Source organism: Mesocricetus auratus, unplaced genomic scaffold, assembly GCF_017639785.1.
Source record: "Mesocricetus auratus isolate SY011 unplaced genomic scaffold, BCM_Maur_2.0 Super-Scaffold_100027, whole genome shotgun sequence".
Lineage (NCBI taxonomy): Eukaryota > Metazoa > Chordata > Mammalia > Rodentia > Cricetidae > Mesocricetus > Mesocricetus auratus.
Window position 1 is genome coordinate 14867436 of NW_024429208.1, and position 22287 is coordinate 14889722.

General features: G+C 39.5%; 1 protein-coding gene and 1 long non-coding RNA gene across 4 annotated transcripts in view; one reads left to right on the forward strand and one right to left on the reverse strand.

The window, feature by feature from the left end:
- Positions 1-1136: 1136 nt before the first annotated feature.
- Positions 1137-14543, reverse strand: LOC121134323. Its single transcript, XR_005871404.1, has 4 exons — positions 14204-14543; positions 5652-5761; positions 3030-3081; positions 1137-2232 (listed from the first exon to the last, which is right to left on the reverse strand). It is a non-coding gene; the product is annotated as an uncharacterized LOC121134323 (long non-coding RNA).
- Positions 14544-15010: 467 nt separating this feature from the next.
- Phyhipl (phytanoyl-CoA 2-hydroxylase interacting protein like) overlaps positions 15011-22287 on the forward strand; it is a 40005-nt gene continuing 32728 nt past the window's right edge. For 2 of the 3 annotated variants that reach the window (XM_040732052.1, XM_040732054.1), the window contains exon 1: positions 21307-21436. Coding sequence is in view for 1 of the 3 variants with exons in the window: in XM_040732053.1 (XP_040587987.1) it covers positions 15197-15299 (103 nt within the window). In the remaining 2 variants the exon portion in view is untranslated. Of the gene's footprint in view, positions 15300-21306; positions 21437-22287 lie in introns of those variants that run through there. The other variant, XM_040732053.1, reaches the window with a different exon arrangement.

Consider the following 22287-nt stretch of genomic DNA (forward strand, 5'->3'; position numbering starts at 1 on the left):
CTGGTGTTCTTCTTGCCTTGGAAGCAAGGCAAGTGTGAGGTGATTTTCCTGTGTGGGTTTTTAAATTTTTAATTCTTTTTGTTTGTTTGTTTTGGTTTTTCGAGACAGGGTTTCTCTGTATTGTTTTGGAGCCTGTCCTGGAACTCACTCGGTAGACCAGGCTGGTTTCGAACACACAGAGATCCACCTGCCTCTGCCTCCCAAGTGCTGGGATTAAAGGCTTGCACCACCCAGCGCCTGCCTAAAATGGACTTACAGAACACTGTTTTCATATGGATTTGCAAGCACATTCCATTTTGGTTGATTTCCCTCCACCTGCTTTATTTCCTTGTCTCCCTTTCCACAAACCCTTGTTGATTGACACTCCTTTGACAATAGAAAGAAATATAACTAGCCTAGATGCCAATCAATAGCTTCAAGGATGATGAAAATGTGATTAAAAAAAACAAAACTTTAACCTTTAGTTGTGAGACTACACCTATATCTCTTTCGTATTGAAGGAAAGCACTGGATATGTACACATATACACACCTTTTCCTTTTTTCACATATGTGCATATATGTAAATGAATATATGAAGTATGTGTCTCTCTGTGCATGTGTGTGTGTGACTAAGGTAGGTTAAAGCAGGAAAATCACATGTTCACAGTAAAAGTAAAGTCAGCATGGGTATACTAGTGAAAAAGCACAGAAAGTTTAGAACAGAGCTAGAGCTACAGCTCAGTGATAGAGTACATGCCTCACGCATACAAAACCCTAGATCCAATACCTAGCTCTAGAAAAAAAATCCATGTTCAGGTATTTTTAACAACAAAAATCACCATATTAGACTTATTTACTTACATTTGTTATCTTTAAAGAACTGTACCACCATTCTAGAGTGAAAGACAAGGTGTAAGGGATGAGTTGTTAGCATATGCCTGGTAGAGTCCAGAAGAATGAATAGTAAGGAAACATGAGTTACTTAGAAAATAATGCCATAATTTCATAATGTACTTTAAAAAAGATACATGATACAACTGTCCTATATTTTGTAAGCACAGATCTCATACAAAAGAAGTAATTGGAAATCTCACAGACAAATACATGCCTGTCTCAATGAAAAACCCATTAAAGTAAAAATTGAAACTAGAAAAGTTAATACAAAATGTTTTATTACAGGTGCATGTAGGTAAAGAAAAAGTACAGTAATTCTATGATAGATATGCATTCAAAATCATCCAGAAGTAAAGCAATATTCAGAAGCCCATATTTTCAAATAATAGCATGGTTAGATCAACTTGAGTGGTTTTTATAGTTAGATAAAATAGCAGAAGAGAGAATAATTAATCTGAGAAATCTGAAGGAATTCTGTTACAGTCACAAGGTCTTTCCAGAAATCAGATGGTATATTGTCTATTACCTCATCTCATATTCTTTGTTTTAAAAGCCACTGCACATACAGCACTCATATTTTCTATTTAAAGAATACAATTCCCCCCCTCGATTCTTCTGCAGGAGAAAAGGCAGTTTGGGGCACACAGGGAATGCCTTTTATATACCTTTATAGCAGTGGTTCTCAACCTTCCCAATGCTGTGATTCTTTAATACAGTTCCTCATGCTGTGGTGACCCCCCCTGTAGCATATTCCATTGCTATTCCCTAACTGTAGTTTTGCTACTGTTAAGAATCCTAATGCAGATATCTGACATGTGGGTTATCTGATATGCGACCCCTGTAGTGGTCACAACCCACAGGTAGAGAACTGCAGCTTTCCAGAGTTCGGCGGCTGACACAACAACAGCCCATGTGCAGTGTGCTGCCAGGAAAGCAGCCTCGTGACACTTTAGTTTACTGTCCTTTTAGTGCTTGGGATGAGTTCATATAGATTTTCCCCACCTGAAATTAATCTGTCTTTTTTGTTCCTGCGCAGAAATGGTTATTTTCTTTACCACAGCTCCTGCTACTTTTTGTCTTATTCTAAGCTGTACTGTTCGTGTAAAAATATGAAACATCAATATTTACAAATAATTTGGGGATATTCTCAATGTTCTATTTCTCTCATTCTCCTTATTTACAATTCCCCAAATCAATACCCCTAAAGTATATGTTTACTACAGAGAATGCCGAAGTCAACTGTACTATCATAAAACAAATCAGTAGCATGAAAATTTTTAATAAAAAAAGAGTGAACTAAAGGCATGATGTCATATTTTATACATTTTCATTTGGATGATGGTCTCCCAGATAGTTTCTAAAACAAAACAAAACAATATTTTTAGTATATATCAAATTAGGAGATGTAGGTTATTTGCATGAAGGTAATATTCTCTCTCACTAGTACTCTTTATGAGAATAAGGTCTTCTAGTTGCCAGTATCTGAGCACAATGCAATTAGAACTAACAACATTTGTTAAAGTTTGTTAATCAAACAAGTGGAGAGTGCATTTGTTGGTTCTAGTGTTTAAGCCAAAGACATGATGTGGCAGATCTTTTCCCCAATACCCACCAACCATGAGAGGGGAGAAAAGAAGGCAGAGGGGAGGGGAAAGTTTCTGTGGTTTATGGGTTGAGGAGTAGCGACCAGGGATGTTCAAAGTTTCTACACTAGAACTGAGAGCTTTAAATTATCTTAAAACTTAGACATATAAAACTTTCTATAAATGTATCTTCTTCCTCCACTGAGAAGCCATTGTCTTTATAAAGACACAAAGGACTTAAGAGTGAGGGAAAAAATACAAATTGGGATCTTCGAAACAAATTTAACGTATCCCAGTTACCAACTTTGTGAGGTGTCGGGGGGGGGGGCAACAACAATCCTAGGCTCTGGCTTGTACCAACACGGCCGCTCATCCACAGTGGACATGGGTGTCATTTGTGCTGTCTACTACTGCACATGAAGGCATGAAGCAAAGCCATCACATGCTAGGCTTCACAAGGCCCTAGGGTGGTTCCAAGACACTAGAAAACCACCACACAAGCATAAAGAAGTAAATGCTTGATTTGTTCTGTCCCCATTACATCAGAGAAACCAGTCTGGCTGATACACACCGATGTAGATCTTTAATAACACTTGTTCGGCTTCACACGTGTAAAGATGCCCCTTAAGGAAGAGAAAGGATAAAGTGATTCCTGAGAGTTTATGACAGACCAACCTGTATCTATCTATCTGATTGGCTTGGTTCTCTTTTCCTGTCTCTATACACCTACCTGGCTATTACCAAACGAGAAATTAAAGAAAAGACAATTACCTATAGGCAGTTATTGATCCACAAAAGGAGGAAATGATGTGGAGCAGAAACCAGGACAACAGAATTAACAACGTAGAGCTTGGCAAGGATGAACTGACTGTGCTCAGTCTACTCTGATGCTAACTTTGCAAGCAGCTAGACTAAGCTGACCCGGTATCAGTCAGCCTCCTCTTCTGCAGTCTCAGGAACAAGAGCTACTACTGAGAACTCAGTTTTGTGAGTCAGATAGTCATTATTTAAGCTGCACAACATTTTTTGTGAAGGAAGATTAAACTCAATGTGGGACTATATTATAAGAGAAGCATCATCTGAGAGGCCAGCAAGGTGGTCCTCTTTATCACAGCTGTAGCATTAGCTAAATCCACAGAGGTCTGTGGAACCTGCTCTATGAATATCTGAAATGAGACTTCCGTGCATTTCATGGACTGCCAACACCTCCTATAGCATGGGAGATTAGCTCAGAATCTGTCCCACAAAATGTGTGAAGCCAGTAATACTTTGTGGTATATGACATTTATCCCAAAGGAAGCTCTTAATATCAAGCTTCTTGGCATGTCCTGATTTAAAAGTCTTAGACATAGAATAACCAAGATGCTGTATTAAATGTGACTATATACAGTGGTGGTTATATAATTTTCATATGTTAGGCATAATTATTTTTAATTAGTTGGCATTTTTTTCAGCTTAGAATACAAAACTTCCAGAAGGCTGTTACGTGGAATGATAGCTATTTTGATCAACTATGAATATGAACAGTCATACACTGACAAACACTGGGGATAATTTCTGAATATGAAGAAACTGATAAGAAGCTGACAAGCATTTGTAATCAAACAGTTCAGATGGCTGCAAGCTGCTCTGCAGGCAGCAGACCGCCCTCACTTATGGTGTTTAGATCTAATCATTGCGCCTTTAACCAGAAAGCATGGCACTGTGGAGAGCATTCAGGGACCAACAAAGACACAGTCTTGAGGCAGGTTGCCATATCTGCAAAGACCTCATCTAGAGAAAAGAAAGTCAGAAGAAATGCTTTGAAACAGAAAGAAGGGAATGAAGAGAGAAAGAGACAAGAAGGGAGGGAAGGAAGGAAAGGGAGACAGAGACAGAAAGACAGAGGCAGACATGGGAAGGATATTTAAGTGTTACCTGTGCCGCTTAAGTCAGAACATGATGACGCAATATAACAAGATAATTTAGCTTGTTCCTTAAGTAAAACACACCACTTCAAGAGGCAACAGTTTTCCCAATGTTAGATGTACCCATTGTCTTAGCTATTATGGATAAGGTTTATATAGAGGAAATGTGGTAGTAAAAAGAGTTTATCAATCTTAAGAAAATTGGACACTTCTCTGAATGTTAAACAATATACATGGACACAGACAGTAATGTCTCATTTATATGTTGCCAAAACAGAGTTTCTGGTTAGCAAAGGGTGATACTTATCTATCTATCTGCTTCACTATTTCTGCTTTCTTGAAATCACTCCTATGAATAGCTACTGACATCTCACCTTGATAAGTATATTCAATACAAGTATATCCTGAGTATCGGCTCACACTGTGTCATAAAAGTGATAATTTGCAGTAGGAAAAAATTTCCTAATAGGAAAGCATCGTTTCATCACAAAAAACCTATGAGTCAATAATTTCTTCCTCCTTCCCTCCCCCCTCCGTGTGTGTGTGTGTGTGTGTGTGTGTGTGTGTGTGTTGAGTTTACTTACCTAAAACATTCTCATTATGGATTTTCAAGGAGGCCTAGTTCAGATGGGGTCTGGAAAATGAACTTTACCTGAACACAGTATGATATTTTTGTATACATAAATATTACAGACCGAAGTATCCAGACCAGATGTGACTGTGAAGTTAGCCATTCTTATACTAATGAGTTTTTAACAGAGAAGATGCATATTTCTGCAACAATGCAATCAAAGTGGGATCCGCAGAATGTTTACAGAAAAGGGAAGGCTTTTGGGTATTCTATAGGCATTTGTTTTCACTTAGGGAAAAAAACTCTGGGAAACTAAGACGTGCTCATCATTATGAGAGATGCTGCTCTAATTCTGCTAACATGTTTCCAGGCCATCTATATGCTATATTTAAAGAGACACAAAACCAGTGTTTCTGGAGAGCAGTTTCTAACTATGTTAGAATATATATACCATAGGTCCTATTTGTCAGTAAAGGGCAAAAGAGTGTTGGGTGTAACGGTATACACCTGCAATCCCAGCACTTGGTAGGCAGCCTGTGCTACGTAGTGAGTTCAAGACAATACACTATCCTGCAATCTATTAACCTCCTGAAACAAAATGGCTTCACTTCTAGCATAAGGCAAAGCACAACCTATATATGTGTGAAGGCAAGAGAAGTAATTTGAGGCAAATTATGAGTATATTATGACTTATTATGACTATATACTTACTCACCCTTATGTTCATCAGGGAGACTTTATTTCCAAGATTTCTCAAAAGGTACTTAGTCAAGTCTATGCTAAGATGATGTTCTGCAGTAGATGATGAATAGAAAAGCAGGACCACTGAAAAGACAAAAATATTGAATGGTTTCATCCATAAAGACTTCTCATTTTCCCATTCCATTTGTTCCAAAATTCCTTCCACCAACACAAACTCCTTTACATTTTGACTAGTTACAGCAGAGGATGGTCCAATATGGTCTGATCTATGGCCCATTTTTGTTTAGCTTTATTTGCTTATAAATTTAGAATAACAACATCTAAAGAATTTTTTAGCTTTTAATAATCAACTGTTATATCATTGGAAAATAGTTACTGGGTTTTAAATATTGAGGAAACATACAACCTTTGCTCCTTATGGCATAATTATATACAGTACTACATATAAGTATTATAAAATAGGTAATCTATTATAGAAAATACCAGCAATTTTAATATTTTTGACAATTCTGGAGAGAGAATACTGCAATGGCACTATCATTACCTATTATGCCTTGTGTCCATCCTAATTATAATGAATCCTAATCTATAATACCTCAGGTTATGGGCTGGAGAGATGGCTCAGCCTTTAAAGGTTAGGCTCACAACCAAAAATATAATACCTCATATTTTTTTTGCCTAAACTGAAATTATCTCCCAATCTCTCTAGTCTCCCTCCATTCAGTTCATCCAATCAAACAGATTACCTTACAGCACTACTTTGCAATTTTAGGTCTGCTTAATGATATCTCAGTATTCATGATAGGAAATGACAACACTGTAATTTATTGAGCAAGTACTGATTAACTGTTCTCATGCACTGATCATAGTAGTGGTTCACATTAAACAGGGGACATAAAAAGGATGATGTTAATGGCTGTCAGGGAGAAAATCAGAAAGTTAACCAATTAGAAGTTGATTCATTTGAATCAAAGGCAAGAATGTTCATAAACATGTTCATTAGACAACTGGAAACAAGGCAATGCCTTGTTTAGATTTGGGGACCAGAAATGGGAATTTGAAAATAAAGGTGAAAGTTTAAGCATCGAGAAGAGATTAAAATTCATGAGCATACATGAATTCCTTAAGGAAACAGCTTTAAACAGGAAAGAACACAATGTCAAAGGTTGAACTTTAAAGAATATCTACCCCAAGAGGACAGAATAGAAGCTATAGTTGAGAAGCGTTAAGCTCACAGGCAGGAAGAGATCTAGGAGAGGTCAGCACTATAGAGGTTCAGCAGAAATATAGTGCTGAAATATCAAAAAGGATGCAGATGAAAGGCAGCCTTGATATTTTAGTGATTTGAAAACCTTGCCAAATTGAAATGACTTTTGAAGAATGAGAATCAGAAATCTAAAGACTGGTGATACGTTTCTCGAGGACTAGCAGTAAATGGGGCTAATAAGTAACTTTTGCAGCACTTAGTGGTTCATGATAAGTTTCTTATATATGGTAGAACAAATACTAACATACTGGGTAGTAACTTGTTCAAGTGAAGCTAATTTTTAGAATCCGGAGGTGGGAAAAGACTGAAGAAGCTGGGGATGGAGAACATAAGATGATGACAAACACTGAACAGCACAAATAAGGGAAGAAGTAGCAAGTTTTGCCAAGACCTATTGAGTCAATGAGAGCAAATGAGCTAAACCCTCAACCTTTATTCCCTGACCCTTGAATACCATTTTCATTTTTCTAAATTAAAAAGTTTCTAGATCTATTGAGCTATTGGACAAATAAAACTTCATGTTTATCATGTTTAGATATATATGTATATACACATTTATATAAATGATTATCACAATCAAACATCATGTGATTCACTTCTGTATGTGTGTGTGTGTGTGTGTGTGTGTATGTGCGTTTTGTAGGAGCATATGTGATCTACTGTAGGAGCAAATTCCAACTATGGTATACATTTCTGCTATTTATAAACACCATTCTATACATATGTCTCCAATACTCACTTACATCCCAGCTGAGAATTGAACTCTCTGGCCAGTTGATCCTCTTTTCCTCTACCAGGCACGAATAACCACTACCACTCTACTACCAACTTTAGGTTTTTGTTGATGCTTTTTAAAAATTTCACATACAAGTGAGATCTTGCAGTGTTCATTATACTGTGTCTGGCTTACTTTATTTAGCATAGTGTCCTCAACATCCACTCATGTTCATACAAATGGTAGGATCTCCTTTCTAAAGGTTAAATAATTATCTATTACATATTCACCAATCAATGGACACTCAAGCTCTCCCCACATTTCCGCCTTGAATGATATTGTAAACAAACATGGAAGTGCAACTATATCTATAAGATACTCTTACTTTTAGATAATGTCCAGTGGTGGAATTGTTGAGTCTTATTGTAACTCTTCTGTTACCTCGAGACATCTCTGTATTGTTTTACCAATTTACGTTCCCACAATGGGGTAAAAGTTTCCCTTTATTCCATATTCTTGGCAACAAATGTTTTGACTTTTTGATGATTATGTTAGTTGATATTGTGGGTTTTTACTTTTATGATTAGAGATATTGAGCATCTTACATCATTTCTTATATCTGTATTTTGGATGTCTACTTTGGAAAAATGTCTGTTTAGGTCCTTTGTCCATTTTGAATTGGGTTATTTATACTTTGCTATTGAGATTCATATATGTTTAATATAATGTTTATAAAGATATGTTCCGCAATTTTTCTTGCATTATTAAGGATGCTTCTCTGTGTTATTTATTTTCCTGTGCAGATAAATTCCACTTTAATACAGCTGTCATCTGTTTTTGTTTTTGATGCCTGTATCAAATCCAAAAATGCACCTTTAAGATCTATGTTAAATGTTTATTCCATGTTTTCTTTTTTATGGTTTTAGGTCTTATGTTTAAGTCTTTAATTGGCTTTGAGTTCATTCCTGTGTATGGTATAAGAAAAGGCCCAGTTTGTCTTTTATATAAAAGAAATCCAGGTTTTTTTTATTCCACCTATTGAAATCTTTCTTTCTCTAGTGTGTATTCTTTGTACTTCTATAAAAAACTGATTTCATACACATGAGTTTAATTCTTGGTTTTCTATTTGGTTCCATTGGTCAACCTGTCTCCTTTTATGCTAGTAGCATAATGTTTTGAACATAACAGCTTTTTAATATAACTTAAAATCATAAAGTGTTGCATTTCTGGTTTTGTGGTTTTTGTTCAAGATCACTTTAATTCTTTGAAACATTTGATAGCTTCATGCCATTAAAGAGGATCTGTGGTGTTTCTGTGGAAAATTTCACTGTAGTTTTGTTAGAAATTTCATTGAATCTGTACATGACATTGCTTACTGTAGACATTTGGATATTATTCTTCAGATGGATAAGTAAATTGATAACTTCTATTTATTTGCCATTTAATAGTCATTTATTCAGTGTTTGACAGTTTTTATTTTATAAATCTTTCACATCATTGGCTAAGTTTATCTTCTAAGCATTTATTTTTTAATTACTTTATTTTTAATTATGTGTATGAGTCTATGTGAGTGTATTTGCACAAGTTCAAGTAGCTGTGTGGTCAGAAAAAGGTGTTGGATTCTAGGAGCTGGTTCTGAGCTCTGATCCTCTGCCAGAGTAGTATGAGTTCTTAATGGATAAGTCACCTTTCCAGATCCCTTTTGATTCTTTTGGATGCTACTGAAAATGAGATTGCTTACTCTTTTCTATTTTAGATAATCCTTCACTAGTATGCACAAACACAGCTAACTTTTGTATGTTGACTTCTTTCCTTGCAACTTTACTGAATTTATTCTGATTTTTGTGACATTTGGGAGGTATATATATATATATATATATACTTATATATATATATATATATAATACTTAGTCATCTCTAAATAAACAACTGTGCTACTTCCTTTCCCATTTGGATGTTTTTGGCCCACCTAATTGCTTTGGCAAAGACTTTCAGTACTTTATTGAAAATAAGTGGCATTAATGAGCATTTCTGTCTCAGTCTGATTTAGAGCTAAAAAGTTTTTCACTTATTTGATATTACACATGCATTTGTAATGTCTGGCCTCTATTTTGTCAAGGTATATTCCTTGTATAACTAAAATATTGAAGGTTTTTTAAGCATGAAAGGATGTTTAATATTGCTGAATGTTTCTTTTTATCTACTGATAATCATACAAGTTTTATTTTTCATTATGCTAATATAGTACATTAACCAATTTGCATATGTTGAACCATCATCTTGTCTTAAAAGCCTCAGTACTATAATCATAAAATTAATCCAAATACAGATGTTCTTGGTGTTTTAGAATGATTACTGGGCTAGTTCAAGAATTTTGTACTACAAAAATAATTACACCTTAAAAAATGAGATTCTAAGTCTCCCAAAATAACAATATTCTAACTTTGTATTTATAGTTCATACAATATTATATGCATTATCTCACTTGATCTTCATAAGTTCAGACACTATTTGACTCAAGGCAAATTAATTTAGAATATTTTTTCAGTTGCTTTCAACTTCCTGTCAATCATGAATTTTTTTTGTCCTACTGTTCACAATAAAGGCCTAAGAAATGTTGTAGTAATATTATGAGATGAAACTTAAAAACAGCTGCCTTCATTTATCATTTTTTGTGGTTATTTCTATGGTTTTGGTTCTCTTCTTGATTTTTACCTTGGCATAGAGAACTAGGATGTGCCTGGTGTAGATCATAAAAGACAGATTTAACCTACCCAAAGGTTCTGTTGCCATCTTCCCTTCAACTTTGATTTAAAATCCCAGGCAATTTGAAGTAATATAAATAAGCACATTCAAAGTACTGCAATTGAATGTAATGATTCAGTATATTGTACAGTGTATAATACTTGGAGGACTCTAATAATATGTGGCTAAAACTATGCTATGGGGAAATAAACACGTTTGGGAAGAAGCATAAGTTCTTTTGTACTTACAAGATCAGGTTGTATCAATAGTGAACTATAACTGGCAGAAAAGTTTATCTTGTTTTGCAAAGATAGATCATGACAGACCACTATGTTTTCCTTTATATTTTATTAAAATTCTATACTTAGTATGCATATATATGGATATATCAAAATTTCACCTTCCAAAGTGATTGTCTATAGTGATAGAGGACCTCAAAACAGTGTGCTGTCAGCAATGTTTGAAGGAAGAATTGGTTCTCTGTCATTGAGCTAAGCTCAAACGAAGACAGGTTCAAAGGACGTGGGACTATTCATCTGAAGCCTTGAATATTATAAGACAAGAGGAAGAATTACTACTGTGTAATACTGTAGCATAACATTTTCCTCCAAGAATGAAACATTCCATCCTACAGACAGCTCCTAAATCAGAAGGTGAACAAGTAAAAGTCGATTCAGGAACTCCCTGAAACTTACCAGATTCACCAACTCCTCTCTCCCACAGTAGGCAATTAAAGCTGAGAATCCCCTTCAGACCAAAGGCAGCTGAGCCACAAAGATTCTCAGAAGAGAAAATCTGCAGAGACTCCGAGATAAGAGCAGCTAGCTGCATATAAGAAGCAGAAACCTGCCAAGTTGCCTGGAAGAGGTTTGGAAAGGACACTTTCTAACTTGAGCTGCCTGCAGGCTGTGCAGTGTGTTCTGTTAGCCTGCTTTTGAGAGCTGTCACTTATGCTAGGGGCAGGGCTTGATGATGCAGCTGTTTGAGTCATTTCTGCTTCTCTAAGTAACCCCTCACCCGCACTAGTATAAGTAACCCCAATAAAACGCATAGGTTCACCAAGCTGGCCTTTACTTTGGTCTGTTAAGGACTCCCTGCCTGGGGTAAGTAGACGTGTGTGTTGCATCTCCCTAGGAAGTTTTGTCGCACAACAAATACTAAAAGAAGAAAAATTAAGTCCCTGGTTCGAGGCATGTTTGTGCTCAAAATAAAGAAGAGTTTATATTAGTACGTGAGGACTGCATCACTATAAGAGAGCTTCTTGTCAAGGGCTCCAATGTTGGACAAGGTACTGGTTAGGGTATGGTTGAGGGACTTCTCAAATTTGATTCAATTCTTGATGTACACTAACTTACGAATCATAACATAGACAACGTAGTTGTCTTTGTAAGACAACTGGAAGTAACAATTGTAAAAATAAAACAAGAAGGGTACTGTATTTAGGGGAACATATGTAGGGACTGCACCATTTGAGCTTGGGCTCTGAAGGTAGCGATTTTGACTATGGCAGCAAACACCTCAAGCAGGTAAGTGATACATCCTATTTCAAATGATATCTGAGAACATCAGAAAGAGGTCCCATGACCTTGAGAATTGTGGCAAAGGTTATTGGAGTAGCATGGTGACTTCTACTTCCTTTTATGTCTATAATGACATTCCTTTCTATTCCTAGCTGTTTTTAGTAATTTGCTTTAAGTTAGTGACTACGATTTGTCTGTGATTTCGAATTTTGGTGTGGTGGCTCTTTCTGACTGAAGAGTAGCATGTCTTTGGTACTTGGGATATTTCTGGCCTGGAAAGTAAATGTCATAGTGTTTGCCAAAGGCACCTTGCTCTTAATATGATTCGTGGCCATTCTGTTGGTTCCCAGCTCAGCTACTTCTTGAGTACTGAAGCACTTTTAGCAGTGACAGAAAGCAATCTTCTGCCTTCCCTGATATGATTTGAATCTGAAATATCTTACTTGGGTTCTTGGTCTAGTTGGTGATGGCTATTTGGAAGGTTGTGGAGAACTTGAAAAGTGAGACCTGGATGGAGAAGCAGGTCACTGGAAACAGGGCCTTAGAGGTGTATCACTCTTGACTGCTTCCTACCACACTTTCTCATCTGCCATTATTGAAACATGTCTTTCCCACCAGGATAGCCTGACAAGTAGTGCTATATTAATTATGATTTATAAAACTTGACTGAAGATTCAGAAAAGCAAAGTCAGACTCAAGTTATAGAGATCAGGCAGTGGTGACACATACCTTTAATCCCAGCAGCCAGAAGCTAGGAGGTGGTGGTACATATCTTTAATCCCAGGACTCAGGATTAAAGGTCACCCAGATCTACACAGGAGTGAATCAGTCTAAAACAGAATTATAGCTCACACCTTTAATCCCAACATTAGAGAAGTATGTAAAACAGATGCAGGTCTCAGAGAGGCATTCACTTTCCAGCCACACTAAAGATGGAACATTCATTCTCCAGCCACACCGAGGAGAGGTTACAGTCTGAGGCTTGGTGAGAGCTTGTGGAGGCAGGATCAGTCCTTTCAGTCTGAGGTAAAGGTATGAAGCTAGTGGTGGGCTACTTTGCTTTTCTGATATTCAGCTTGAAGTTTGAACCCCAGCCAGTATTAGTCTCTGGATCATTTATTTACTCGTGTTACACGGACTATGCTGAAACCGAACCAAAAGAAACCTTTTCTCTTTTAATCTATGTCAGCACTTTGGTGATAGTAATGAAAAGTAGCAAATACACTCTTTGTCCATGGTGCTCTCTGTTCACAGCTGACTGAACGTGGTCGCCAATTGGGAAACATTCTCACCACCTAGTGTAGTGTCCTGAATATATCAGGTGATATGTGTATGAATTAAAGTCTTCATATTTGCGTGCTATATTTTTCAATTGTAAGCAAACTATTTCTGTAGTTTACAGTTCCTTTTGTGATTTGTAAGTGTGAGAATTCCCTGAAAGACGAACCCACTGTGCTTTATCTGTCAATGTCCAATTGGCAAAAGGTAGACTTTTGAACATAAGAAATTCACCAGTAACTACTGTCTTGCCATTTCTCTTCGCAGGTAGTAATTTACTCTCTCCTTAGGGACTCTCCTACCTTAATACTGGAATGTTTTTGTAAACTTCAAAACAGAGGTCCATCTTCATTAATCCTTGAGTTCATCATGAGGACATTTCACTTAATGATACCAAATCACCTTACACAGATTTTTATCAACTTGCAATTGCGCCATGCTTTCTCGTGGGTTTATTTTATCTAAAGTGGATCCTTCCATTTTATGAGCCTTCAATTAATTAGATTTACTTGTTTATGGCTAAATGGGTGTGACTAGAAAAGGTAGCATATAGTGATCTATATACAAATTGTTCTTATTGGTGAATATCAATGTTTGAAATTGGAAACTCAGTAAACAGGGAACTTAAATGATTACCAATAATCATAAACAATGCAAGGGAGAGATCTTTTGATCCCGTGATCTCAAGAAAAATAAAAGCAGTATTCCGAATCAGCAAATGGAAACAGAAGCCAACAGGCTGTCATTTCTATCGACTTTACTTTTAAAACCCTTGCACCGACATGAATGCGCTGCAGTGTTTTAGGTGCTACTGAAAGCAACGGAGCATGCCACAAGTCCCTCTTCATTTTCTGTTGTAACAAAGAACAGGTGCTGTGCGGCTGCCCTTCCGCATTTGCAGCCAGAACAATGCCCGGCCCAGGGAGATCACCCAAGACTTGTTTGTAAGATGGGTGACTGAGAAGGTAGGCTGACAAGTGGCTGTCACCTGGAAGCTGCTTCTTCAGCTGCTAGCTGGCTGCGGCTTCCCGCTGCCTCACCTGTCCTGCCTCGCGGACCTGAGTTCGCTCGCGCTCCCTGGCCCGTGCAGTCCTCAGGTGGGGCTCATTTTACACAGCAGGGCCTCGGGAGGAACGTCGGTCGGGCTCGTAGACGGAGGTTAGGCGGGAAAAGAGGATCCTGGGCAGCCCGAGCCTCAGTGTCTTAATCTGTGGTCAACCAGCAACCTGCACGCGCGCTCTCCTCGCCTCAGCATGGGTGAACGGTCCCGCTCGGCCTTTGGGAATAAAAAGAGCCAAGCCGCCATCGCCAGGCGAGCGCGCGACCCGCCGAGCAGCTTCCCACGGCCCGCGCTCGCCGTGTCACGCGCTCGCTCGCTCGCTCGCTCGGTCGCCCTTCGCTACAAGCGTGTGGTTGGCGCGGGCTGCCACGCCGGGGGAAGCCGAGGGCGCGTGCGCGCGGCAGGCGGGGTCGGGGCTCGCAGGGAGGCAGCCTGGCGCGCGCGCTGGCGCGTGCCAGGAAACAGTATTACGGTCTACGCGCCCGCAGGTGGGTGCGGGCGCGCGCCACAGGGAGAGGGCGGCGGCGGAGACGTCGCGCCCGCGGGTTAGACGGGCGCGTGTGCGCCACAGGCCTGTGCGGGAGGAGAGCAGGGCGCGTGCGCGCGACGGGCAGGGGGCGGGGTCTGCGCGCGGCAGGCGGAGGGGCGGGGCCCGCGTGCGGGCAGGTAGGCGCTCCCGGTCGCCCGCTCCCCCCGCCCCCGCCCCCGTCCCCGTGCGCGTGCGCGGCCCTCCCGCCCGCCCAGAGCGCGCTCCTCCCGCGCTCGCGCCGGCCGGCGTTCAGTCTGTGAGCCGCGCGCTCGGAGCAGCTCTTGCCGCCGCCGCCGCCGCCGCCGGTGCCGCTGCCCCCGTCGTCGCCGCCGCCTCGGCCTCGACTCCCGACCGGAGGCTGCCCTCGCCCTCAGCCGTCTCAGGCCTTTCCCGCCCTTCGCCCCGCCGGCCGCCGGCGCCTGGCTTCGACGCGGGGTCGCGAAGATGGAGGTGCCGCGCTTGGACCATGCCCTCAGCAGCCCCAGCAGCCCGTGTGAGGAGATCAAGAACCTCAGCCTGGAGGCCATCCAGCTGTGCGACCGCGATGGTGAGGCTCGGCGACATCGGAGGGAGACAAAAGGGCGCGGGCGGAGGGGTCCGGTCCGGTCCGTGGGAGAGGGCGCCGCTCGGGTCCGCGGGAGAGGGCTGCCAGGGGAGAGGGCGCCGCTCGGGTCCGCGGGAGAGGGCTGCCAGGGGAGAGGGCGCCGCTCGGGTCCGCGGGAGAGGGCTGCCAGGGGAGAGGGCGCCGATCGGGTCCGCGGGAGAGGGCTACACTGGGAAGAGGGAGCCGTTCGGATCCGCGGGAGAAGGCGCCTCTCGGGTCCGCGGCCAGGTGCCGCCTACTCTGCAGCAGGCAGGTCCCGGGTCTCCCGGCCGGAGACCTTACCTTGGATCCTCCCGGCACACCCGCCTCCACAAAGGCTAGATAGACTTCTCTGACCAGAAACTTACCCACCCTCTTGCAAACCCCCTACCCCCAGAAGTGAATTCACTGGGGTGAGCATTCTAGTATTTCAGTCTGCCGGCGGAAAAGCTGCGTTTCAGCACCAAGGACAGACACTGGGCTCCGGGCTCCGGGCAGCGATTCTGAGAATGTCAAAATATCTGTTCAGGAATCGATCCTCTATGTCTGCTGGGATTCAGTGTGTGTGTGTGTGTGTGTGTGTGTGTGTGTGTGTGTGTGTGTGTGTGTGTGTGTGTGTGTGTGTGTGTGTGTGTGTGTGTGTGTGTGTGTGTGTGTGTGTGTGTGTGTGTGTGTGTGTGTGTGTGTGTGTGTGTGTGTGTGTGTGTGTGTGTGTGTGTGTGTGTGTGTGTGTGTGTGTGTGTGTGTGTGTGTGTGTGTGTGTTGATGTGTCGGTACTCTATTGTTAAAGTTGGCAGTCTCCGGGGGGTAAAAAGGAAATGATTGATCACAGGTCCGAGTGTGGGCACAGAGCCGTGAGCTGGGCTAGTTAGAGGATCAGCCTTGTTTGTTCTCAGAGCCCTGTGCTGGGCTAGTTGAAGGATCAATGTTGTTTCAGTGATTTGAAATAAAAACTTCATTTGTAAAGAAATCGTCTGATGGCTGATTGGTCAAATGAATGTAAAATTCTGCATATGACACAGTTGAAAAATCAGTTGATATGGAAACCCTTGACGAGCGGTTGTTTAACTGTATGTGAGTAATGGCTATAAAGAATTTTGAAGAAAAGTTATGAGAGATATTAATTGGTGCACAGTAAGGTCATAAAATTTAGCATCATGCTCGTATAGGAAACAAAGGTCTTGTTTTTAAAAGCATTTAAATGGTAATAACTGGTTTAGTCACTGCTATCTTAAACATTTAGGTAGAGTGAGCACTGAAGTCCTGTTTACTAATACATTTGTTATTGCCAATGTGAATTTATCTTTAATTTGAAAGCAAAATTCAAATGCTTTGAACCCAACAAACCTTAGCTTCTAAAGGAGGTGTAGTCTGAGTAAATAAATAAACTTGTGAAGGCTGCTTATATTTCCTTTATCGGTAGATATCCTTAGGATCCTTCCTTCCAAGATCGCAGCTATTTTATTTTCTCAGATTGGTTTCAGAGAAAGGCAAGACTCTAAAATGAAAGTAGATTTGATTTTTATTTAGTTCAGTGATTTCTCAAATGCTAATTCAAATAGTAAGTGGGACTAGATAGCTCAATGTTGTTCCTCAAACTTCAATAATTTCAGGATTTTAAATTCCATTTGTTGTGTTTGTCATAGTTATTAGGAAAATCTTTGTTTAATGAACTTCAGAGTTACTAATGTGCGGTGCACAAGTTAATGCTGCTTTTCCTATAGTCTGTTCTCCCAGAATAGCAGCCCTCCCAAGCCACTTTTAGTTGTTTCAGTTGACATTCTGAATCCTGCGAAATGAACAAATTACGTAACATTTAATTGAGGGTGATGCTGGGATCAAGCAATAGCTGTGACAATTATTATTTGTAGTCTTCTGATGGATTTATACTAGACTAATCAGGGTTCATTTTGTAAAACAGTTTAAACCAAGGCATACAAAGAACCGTGTCTTAGAAAATGTGTAAAGAAAAAGGAGAAATTCCATAGAGAGGTTGTCCAATGCTTACCTCCTCATTCCCTTTGCGACCCTCTTCCTAAGTATATGGCAGTTTCTAATCAGTTAGTTAGTTTTGTGAGAATAATTTAGAGTGAATGCCACCATTTGCTTATAACGGTGTTGGACTAAATCTGTTAACTAGACTTCCCTTAGCACAATTGACATTGAGACATTTGCAGCTGTGTGGTGTTTGGTGGCGGCACTCGGCTCCCATCCCTCTCAGATCTCACTGTTTCACTTCCACCAATATATGGAGCAGAAAGGCAAGGTTATGGCAGCATGTGTAGCTGAAGACATATTTTTATGTTTTAGGTCTATAAAGCTATAGTTTTATGACCATGGGGGTATATTACTTTGTTTATGGTTTACTTTTTGATCATTTCACTTTACTCTCGTTAATTTGGTAAGAAAAAATGAGACATTAATTCCTTAGAAATCAGATACAGTAGACTAGGGGAGAGTATGGTATGATAATGTGCTTTCCTTTCTACCTGCAGATGTTTTTATCATGATGTATGAACCACAAGCTAAGGCTCCTGGTAAATATAACTGCCTGTCTCTCATTTCTTTGGCCCTCCTTGTATGTGTGTCCTGCTGCTGATCTTCCTATAAATTGTTTAAGCTGATAGCATCATCTTTCAGCATTTCCTTTTATTTAGTTTTCAAAATAATTAGTAGTCTTGGAAGCATATCAGCATTCAAATAGTCATACATTCAATTTTTTAAAAAGCAAAAGGGTTCCTATAAATAAACATGCATATTACCTCTCAAGGAGTCTTTCCTAGGCATATCTGCTTTGTTGATAGCATGTGGTCCCTGCTCATGTGCTAATAACTGTAGTTCAAAATGAGGATTTTAGATAGGATTCTATTAGGAAACTGTTGGAATGAGTACAGTAGCTCAGGGGCTTTTGTTATCCCTGTTCCAAGTAGGCAAGTGCTTCTTTTCCTAGCTCTAGAGTGCTTTGGTGTACTCATAATTAAATACACCATGTTGCTTCACAATTATTATTTTTAGTGGAAAGAAAAACATCCATTTTTGTCTAAAATATCATTTTTAGTTTATTTTTTTCCTATAACTGCATGAAGTGCTTACCCTCCTGTGACAAGAAAAAAAATTAGCTCACTGCCTCTAACATAAAATTCTGTATCAGTTCTGATTCTCATCATCTTATCACATACATATATACTTCTGTTCCTTCCTGAAAAAAAATATATATGCCACTAGAGATGGATGGACAGATAGATGGCTAGATATCTGTCTATGTTTTGCCAAGCTCCTCTAGTGTTGTTATAGAGAAGTTATAATACTGACCTCTGACCCCCCCCACACACAAGCTTTCTGTCTTTAACAGTCATTATCTCTCTGAGTAGGTCATTTTGTTACTCCCTACATATGGTGTATGAGCTTCCTAATGCTACTTAGCAAGTGAAAACAATGTAAGGAAACCGCAGTTTCTTTGTAATCGTAATTCTGTGGAAAAAGCGAAGGGGAAGTTTTTCTCCTTTATATATTCAAAATATAGATTCCTTTAAGGAATCTTGTTTACTGAAATTATATAAGGAGCTGAAACATTCTTCTATGCTTTTAACATATGACTTGAAACACATTTTAACACTGGGAGCATAAAGTAACCCAAACGTGTAATGGCTCAGTCTATTACCTTAGATAATCTGTAATAACATCTCTGAAGTAAGCAAGCCCCTAGAAAGAATACCTGTAATGTGTGCCTTTAATGTCTCAATCACAAGAATGTGAGGTAATCATGACTCAGTCCCACTGATGTGTGCTGTGGAATAGCAGTAATACCATTTCAGATCAGGTGGCCAGGTTAGAATGTTGGCTTTTGACAGCCCTTTAACCTTGGGCAAGTTACTTAACCTGCATTAGCCTGAGGCACTTTGTGAAAAACAAGCACAGTCATAGATATCATATATGATTTTTGAAATGTAAAATGAAGTATAATTATTGGGCGTGGAATGTTATCTTTCACATAGTCTCCTGAGTTGAACATACTAATTTTTTAACCTCTTTTTGTGTCCAATATTTGCATCCCTGTTAATAATTCAATTGTGTGCTGTTTATGAGAGCATTTCATGAGAAATTATTGGCAACCCTAAATACTGAATTTTAGGAGTAAATTGAAGAGAGTCACAGGGCGGTATTCTGACCCCTTGCTCAGTAGTCATCCCAAGAGTAATACCTTTGTCACTCGTAGTTCTAGAGGCTATTTTGAGCTTCTAGTTCACATCTGCTGCTGCTCCCCTTGTACCTTATGACATGGACACACACTTTGAACAAGTGTCTATCTCAGCTCCCCTCTCTCTGCCCTTGCTTGACAATGTTTTTCTTCATGCTCTTTATAACAGCTCCTCTGCTCTGCTGTCATATGTCTCTATGTTCATTTCTTTGCCTCAGACACCACTGTGAGGGTGCTGTAAATTTCCATCAGTGAGCAAAGAACCCAGAAAAGCTAAAGGAAACAAAGAAGAACAAGAAAACCATCAGCTATGTTAAACCAGTTCTTCCTCTTGGTGGGAGCTCTGTTTAATTTCCGTAGAAAGCCAGGAAGTTTTAGAGGGAAAGTCACATCAGAGGCTATGTGAACAGACTCCCCCCAGTGGCAGAATGACTGTGCGGCATACGCAGTAACTGGCACTTGACTGGCTGTCCAAGCAGGCCTCTCAGAAACTCACTCCAGGGAGAACACTGGAGACAACCATCAGGCCACTTGGTTTTGTCTCCACTAATATTTCCTACTAACTTGTCCCATCTTGCTTTTCCTCTAACTTGAGTGAATCCACTCCCATTTGCTTTTATCTTTATATCAGCTTCAGTAACAGCAATTGACTCTCTTGCTGAAACAAGTGTAATACTTTAGTTTCTATGTTTACTTCTCTGCCCTTAGTAAAAACATTTTGCCTTGTTGAGTACATCTCTTTCTTGGGTTTATTTTCTATTTCTGTTCAATCTCTTAATTCTTTATTAATTATTTGAATTATCTCCCTACTATGCTAAAATATATACTTCATTTTTAATGATTTATTTTATTACTGCAAGATTATAATTACTTTAATGTCTCACTGAGTAGAATATGCTTGTACGTAAACATTTGAGGAGAAAGTCAGCATTTGTAAAGACATGGAGCAGAAATATGTAACATAGCAGGAACATGGGAGGGGGGTCAAATGTGCAGAGAACTTGCACATGCTCTGGTCCCAGGTGTCAGAACACAGGGTGTTGGCATGGTGGAGGGGTGCACAAGTACACATCTCAGAGCTGAATTCTAGGCAGACTGGAATTTTATCAGGAATAACTAGCCTTGTAAATAATTGGGGGGCATCTTGATAATATCATTTTTTACACTGGAGATTTTAGGTCTCAGTGGACTTCCAGGTATGTTCTACACCCTTTTCAAGAGAACTTCTCTACTCCATAGTCATTGTATCACTAGAATGGTGCTGTCTACTGTTTTGCCATTGTTTGAATGCATATTATTTCTTGGGCCATCTTTTTGTTCATTCATACTGCTCAAAATAGTTCAAACTTTCTAATTGAGTTGTCTTACTGAGAAGGATTGTGTTTTGTACATATATCATTAAGAAGAAAAAACTAGTGTTGGAAAGTTTCTAGCAGAAATGCAGAAAACTTAGTTTAATGATAGAGGTTTTAAAACTGTCACTTTATATAAATGAACTCTTCGCTGCTTTAGTGGGCATAGTGAAATTGTGGCACTTTTGCCCATCTACATAAAGACAGTCTTGGAATCTTGGGGAGGCCTTTTAGCCCTATTATTATAAAGAAGAAAAAAGCATTTGAGCTAAGACATCTAAATGCAACTTTAGAAAACCACTTGGAAACGTATTATGTCCTTGAGTAGTGTTCTCTGAAAAGGAGTTCTAGAATGGGAAAAACAATTACTCATGGAAACTCCCTGTGTCACTAGGAGACTAGAACTTATATGGAAGAAAGAGGTCTGGATTTGATGTCAGTTTTAGACTGGTCTCTAAGGAATGTATTTCTCTCCTTGATAGAAAGAGGGTGAATACCATTCAGAGAAGGCCAAAGTTGAATCCCAAAGATGAACTAAATCTTCAGTCCAGGTTTGTTGAAAATGGTAGTTCAAAGATACTTCATTAGCTATAGCTAAGGTGGAACAAAGAGTATCTCCACTAGATTTGTAGCTAGTGTGTCATTTTAATGAACATTTCAACTATGGCTGTGATCCGTTACTAAGCTGCTCTGGAGATTTGATGTATGTACTATTGGCTATAGTGGTTATGACAACTTCTATGAGTACATCTGTTCTTTCATTTTCTACAGCACATGGGGTTTTCTACCTAATAAAGCACAGAAGGTGTCTTGCCAGTCATATGCCATTAAAGATGAGGCATACACAATTTTACTCTATAATTTTATTGAAAACGTGTCTCATCTGCCAGAATACTGATGAATTTCTCAGTCTTTAAAACTTCAGTAACTAAGGCTACCAAGAACCAAGATAATCTTGTACATTTATTACATGACCAGTTCCTGTTGACTGTATTTTATGATTATGTCCAATGATGTAAACTAGGAATTAGTTATCATGGTCCTTGAGCCAGATCCCCAAGCCTACCACCTGTCGATATATGTAAAAACATACTGGATGGAACACACATGCCTAATTTATGTAAATATAATAATTTATGTTTATAAATTTATTTTTATATTAATTACATATTATAAGTGGCTGTAGTGTTCCTAGAGCAGAGGTAACTGCCTGTGACAGACCACATAGCCCGCAAACCCTTTAAAATAGTTACTATTTGACCCTTCACTAAAGTATACAATAAAACCTACTATAAAACCTGTAGATGTGAGCTAACCCCTCTTTGACAGGATAAATATGTTGAAAGTGTGTGAAAGAAAACTGTAGGTTGATATGGGTTTTGCATATTATCAAAGTTGAGAT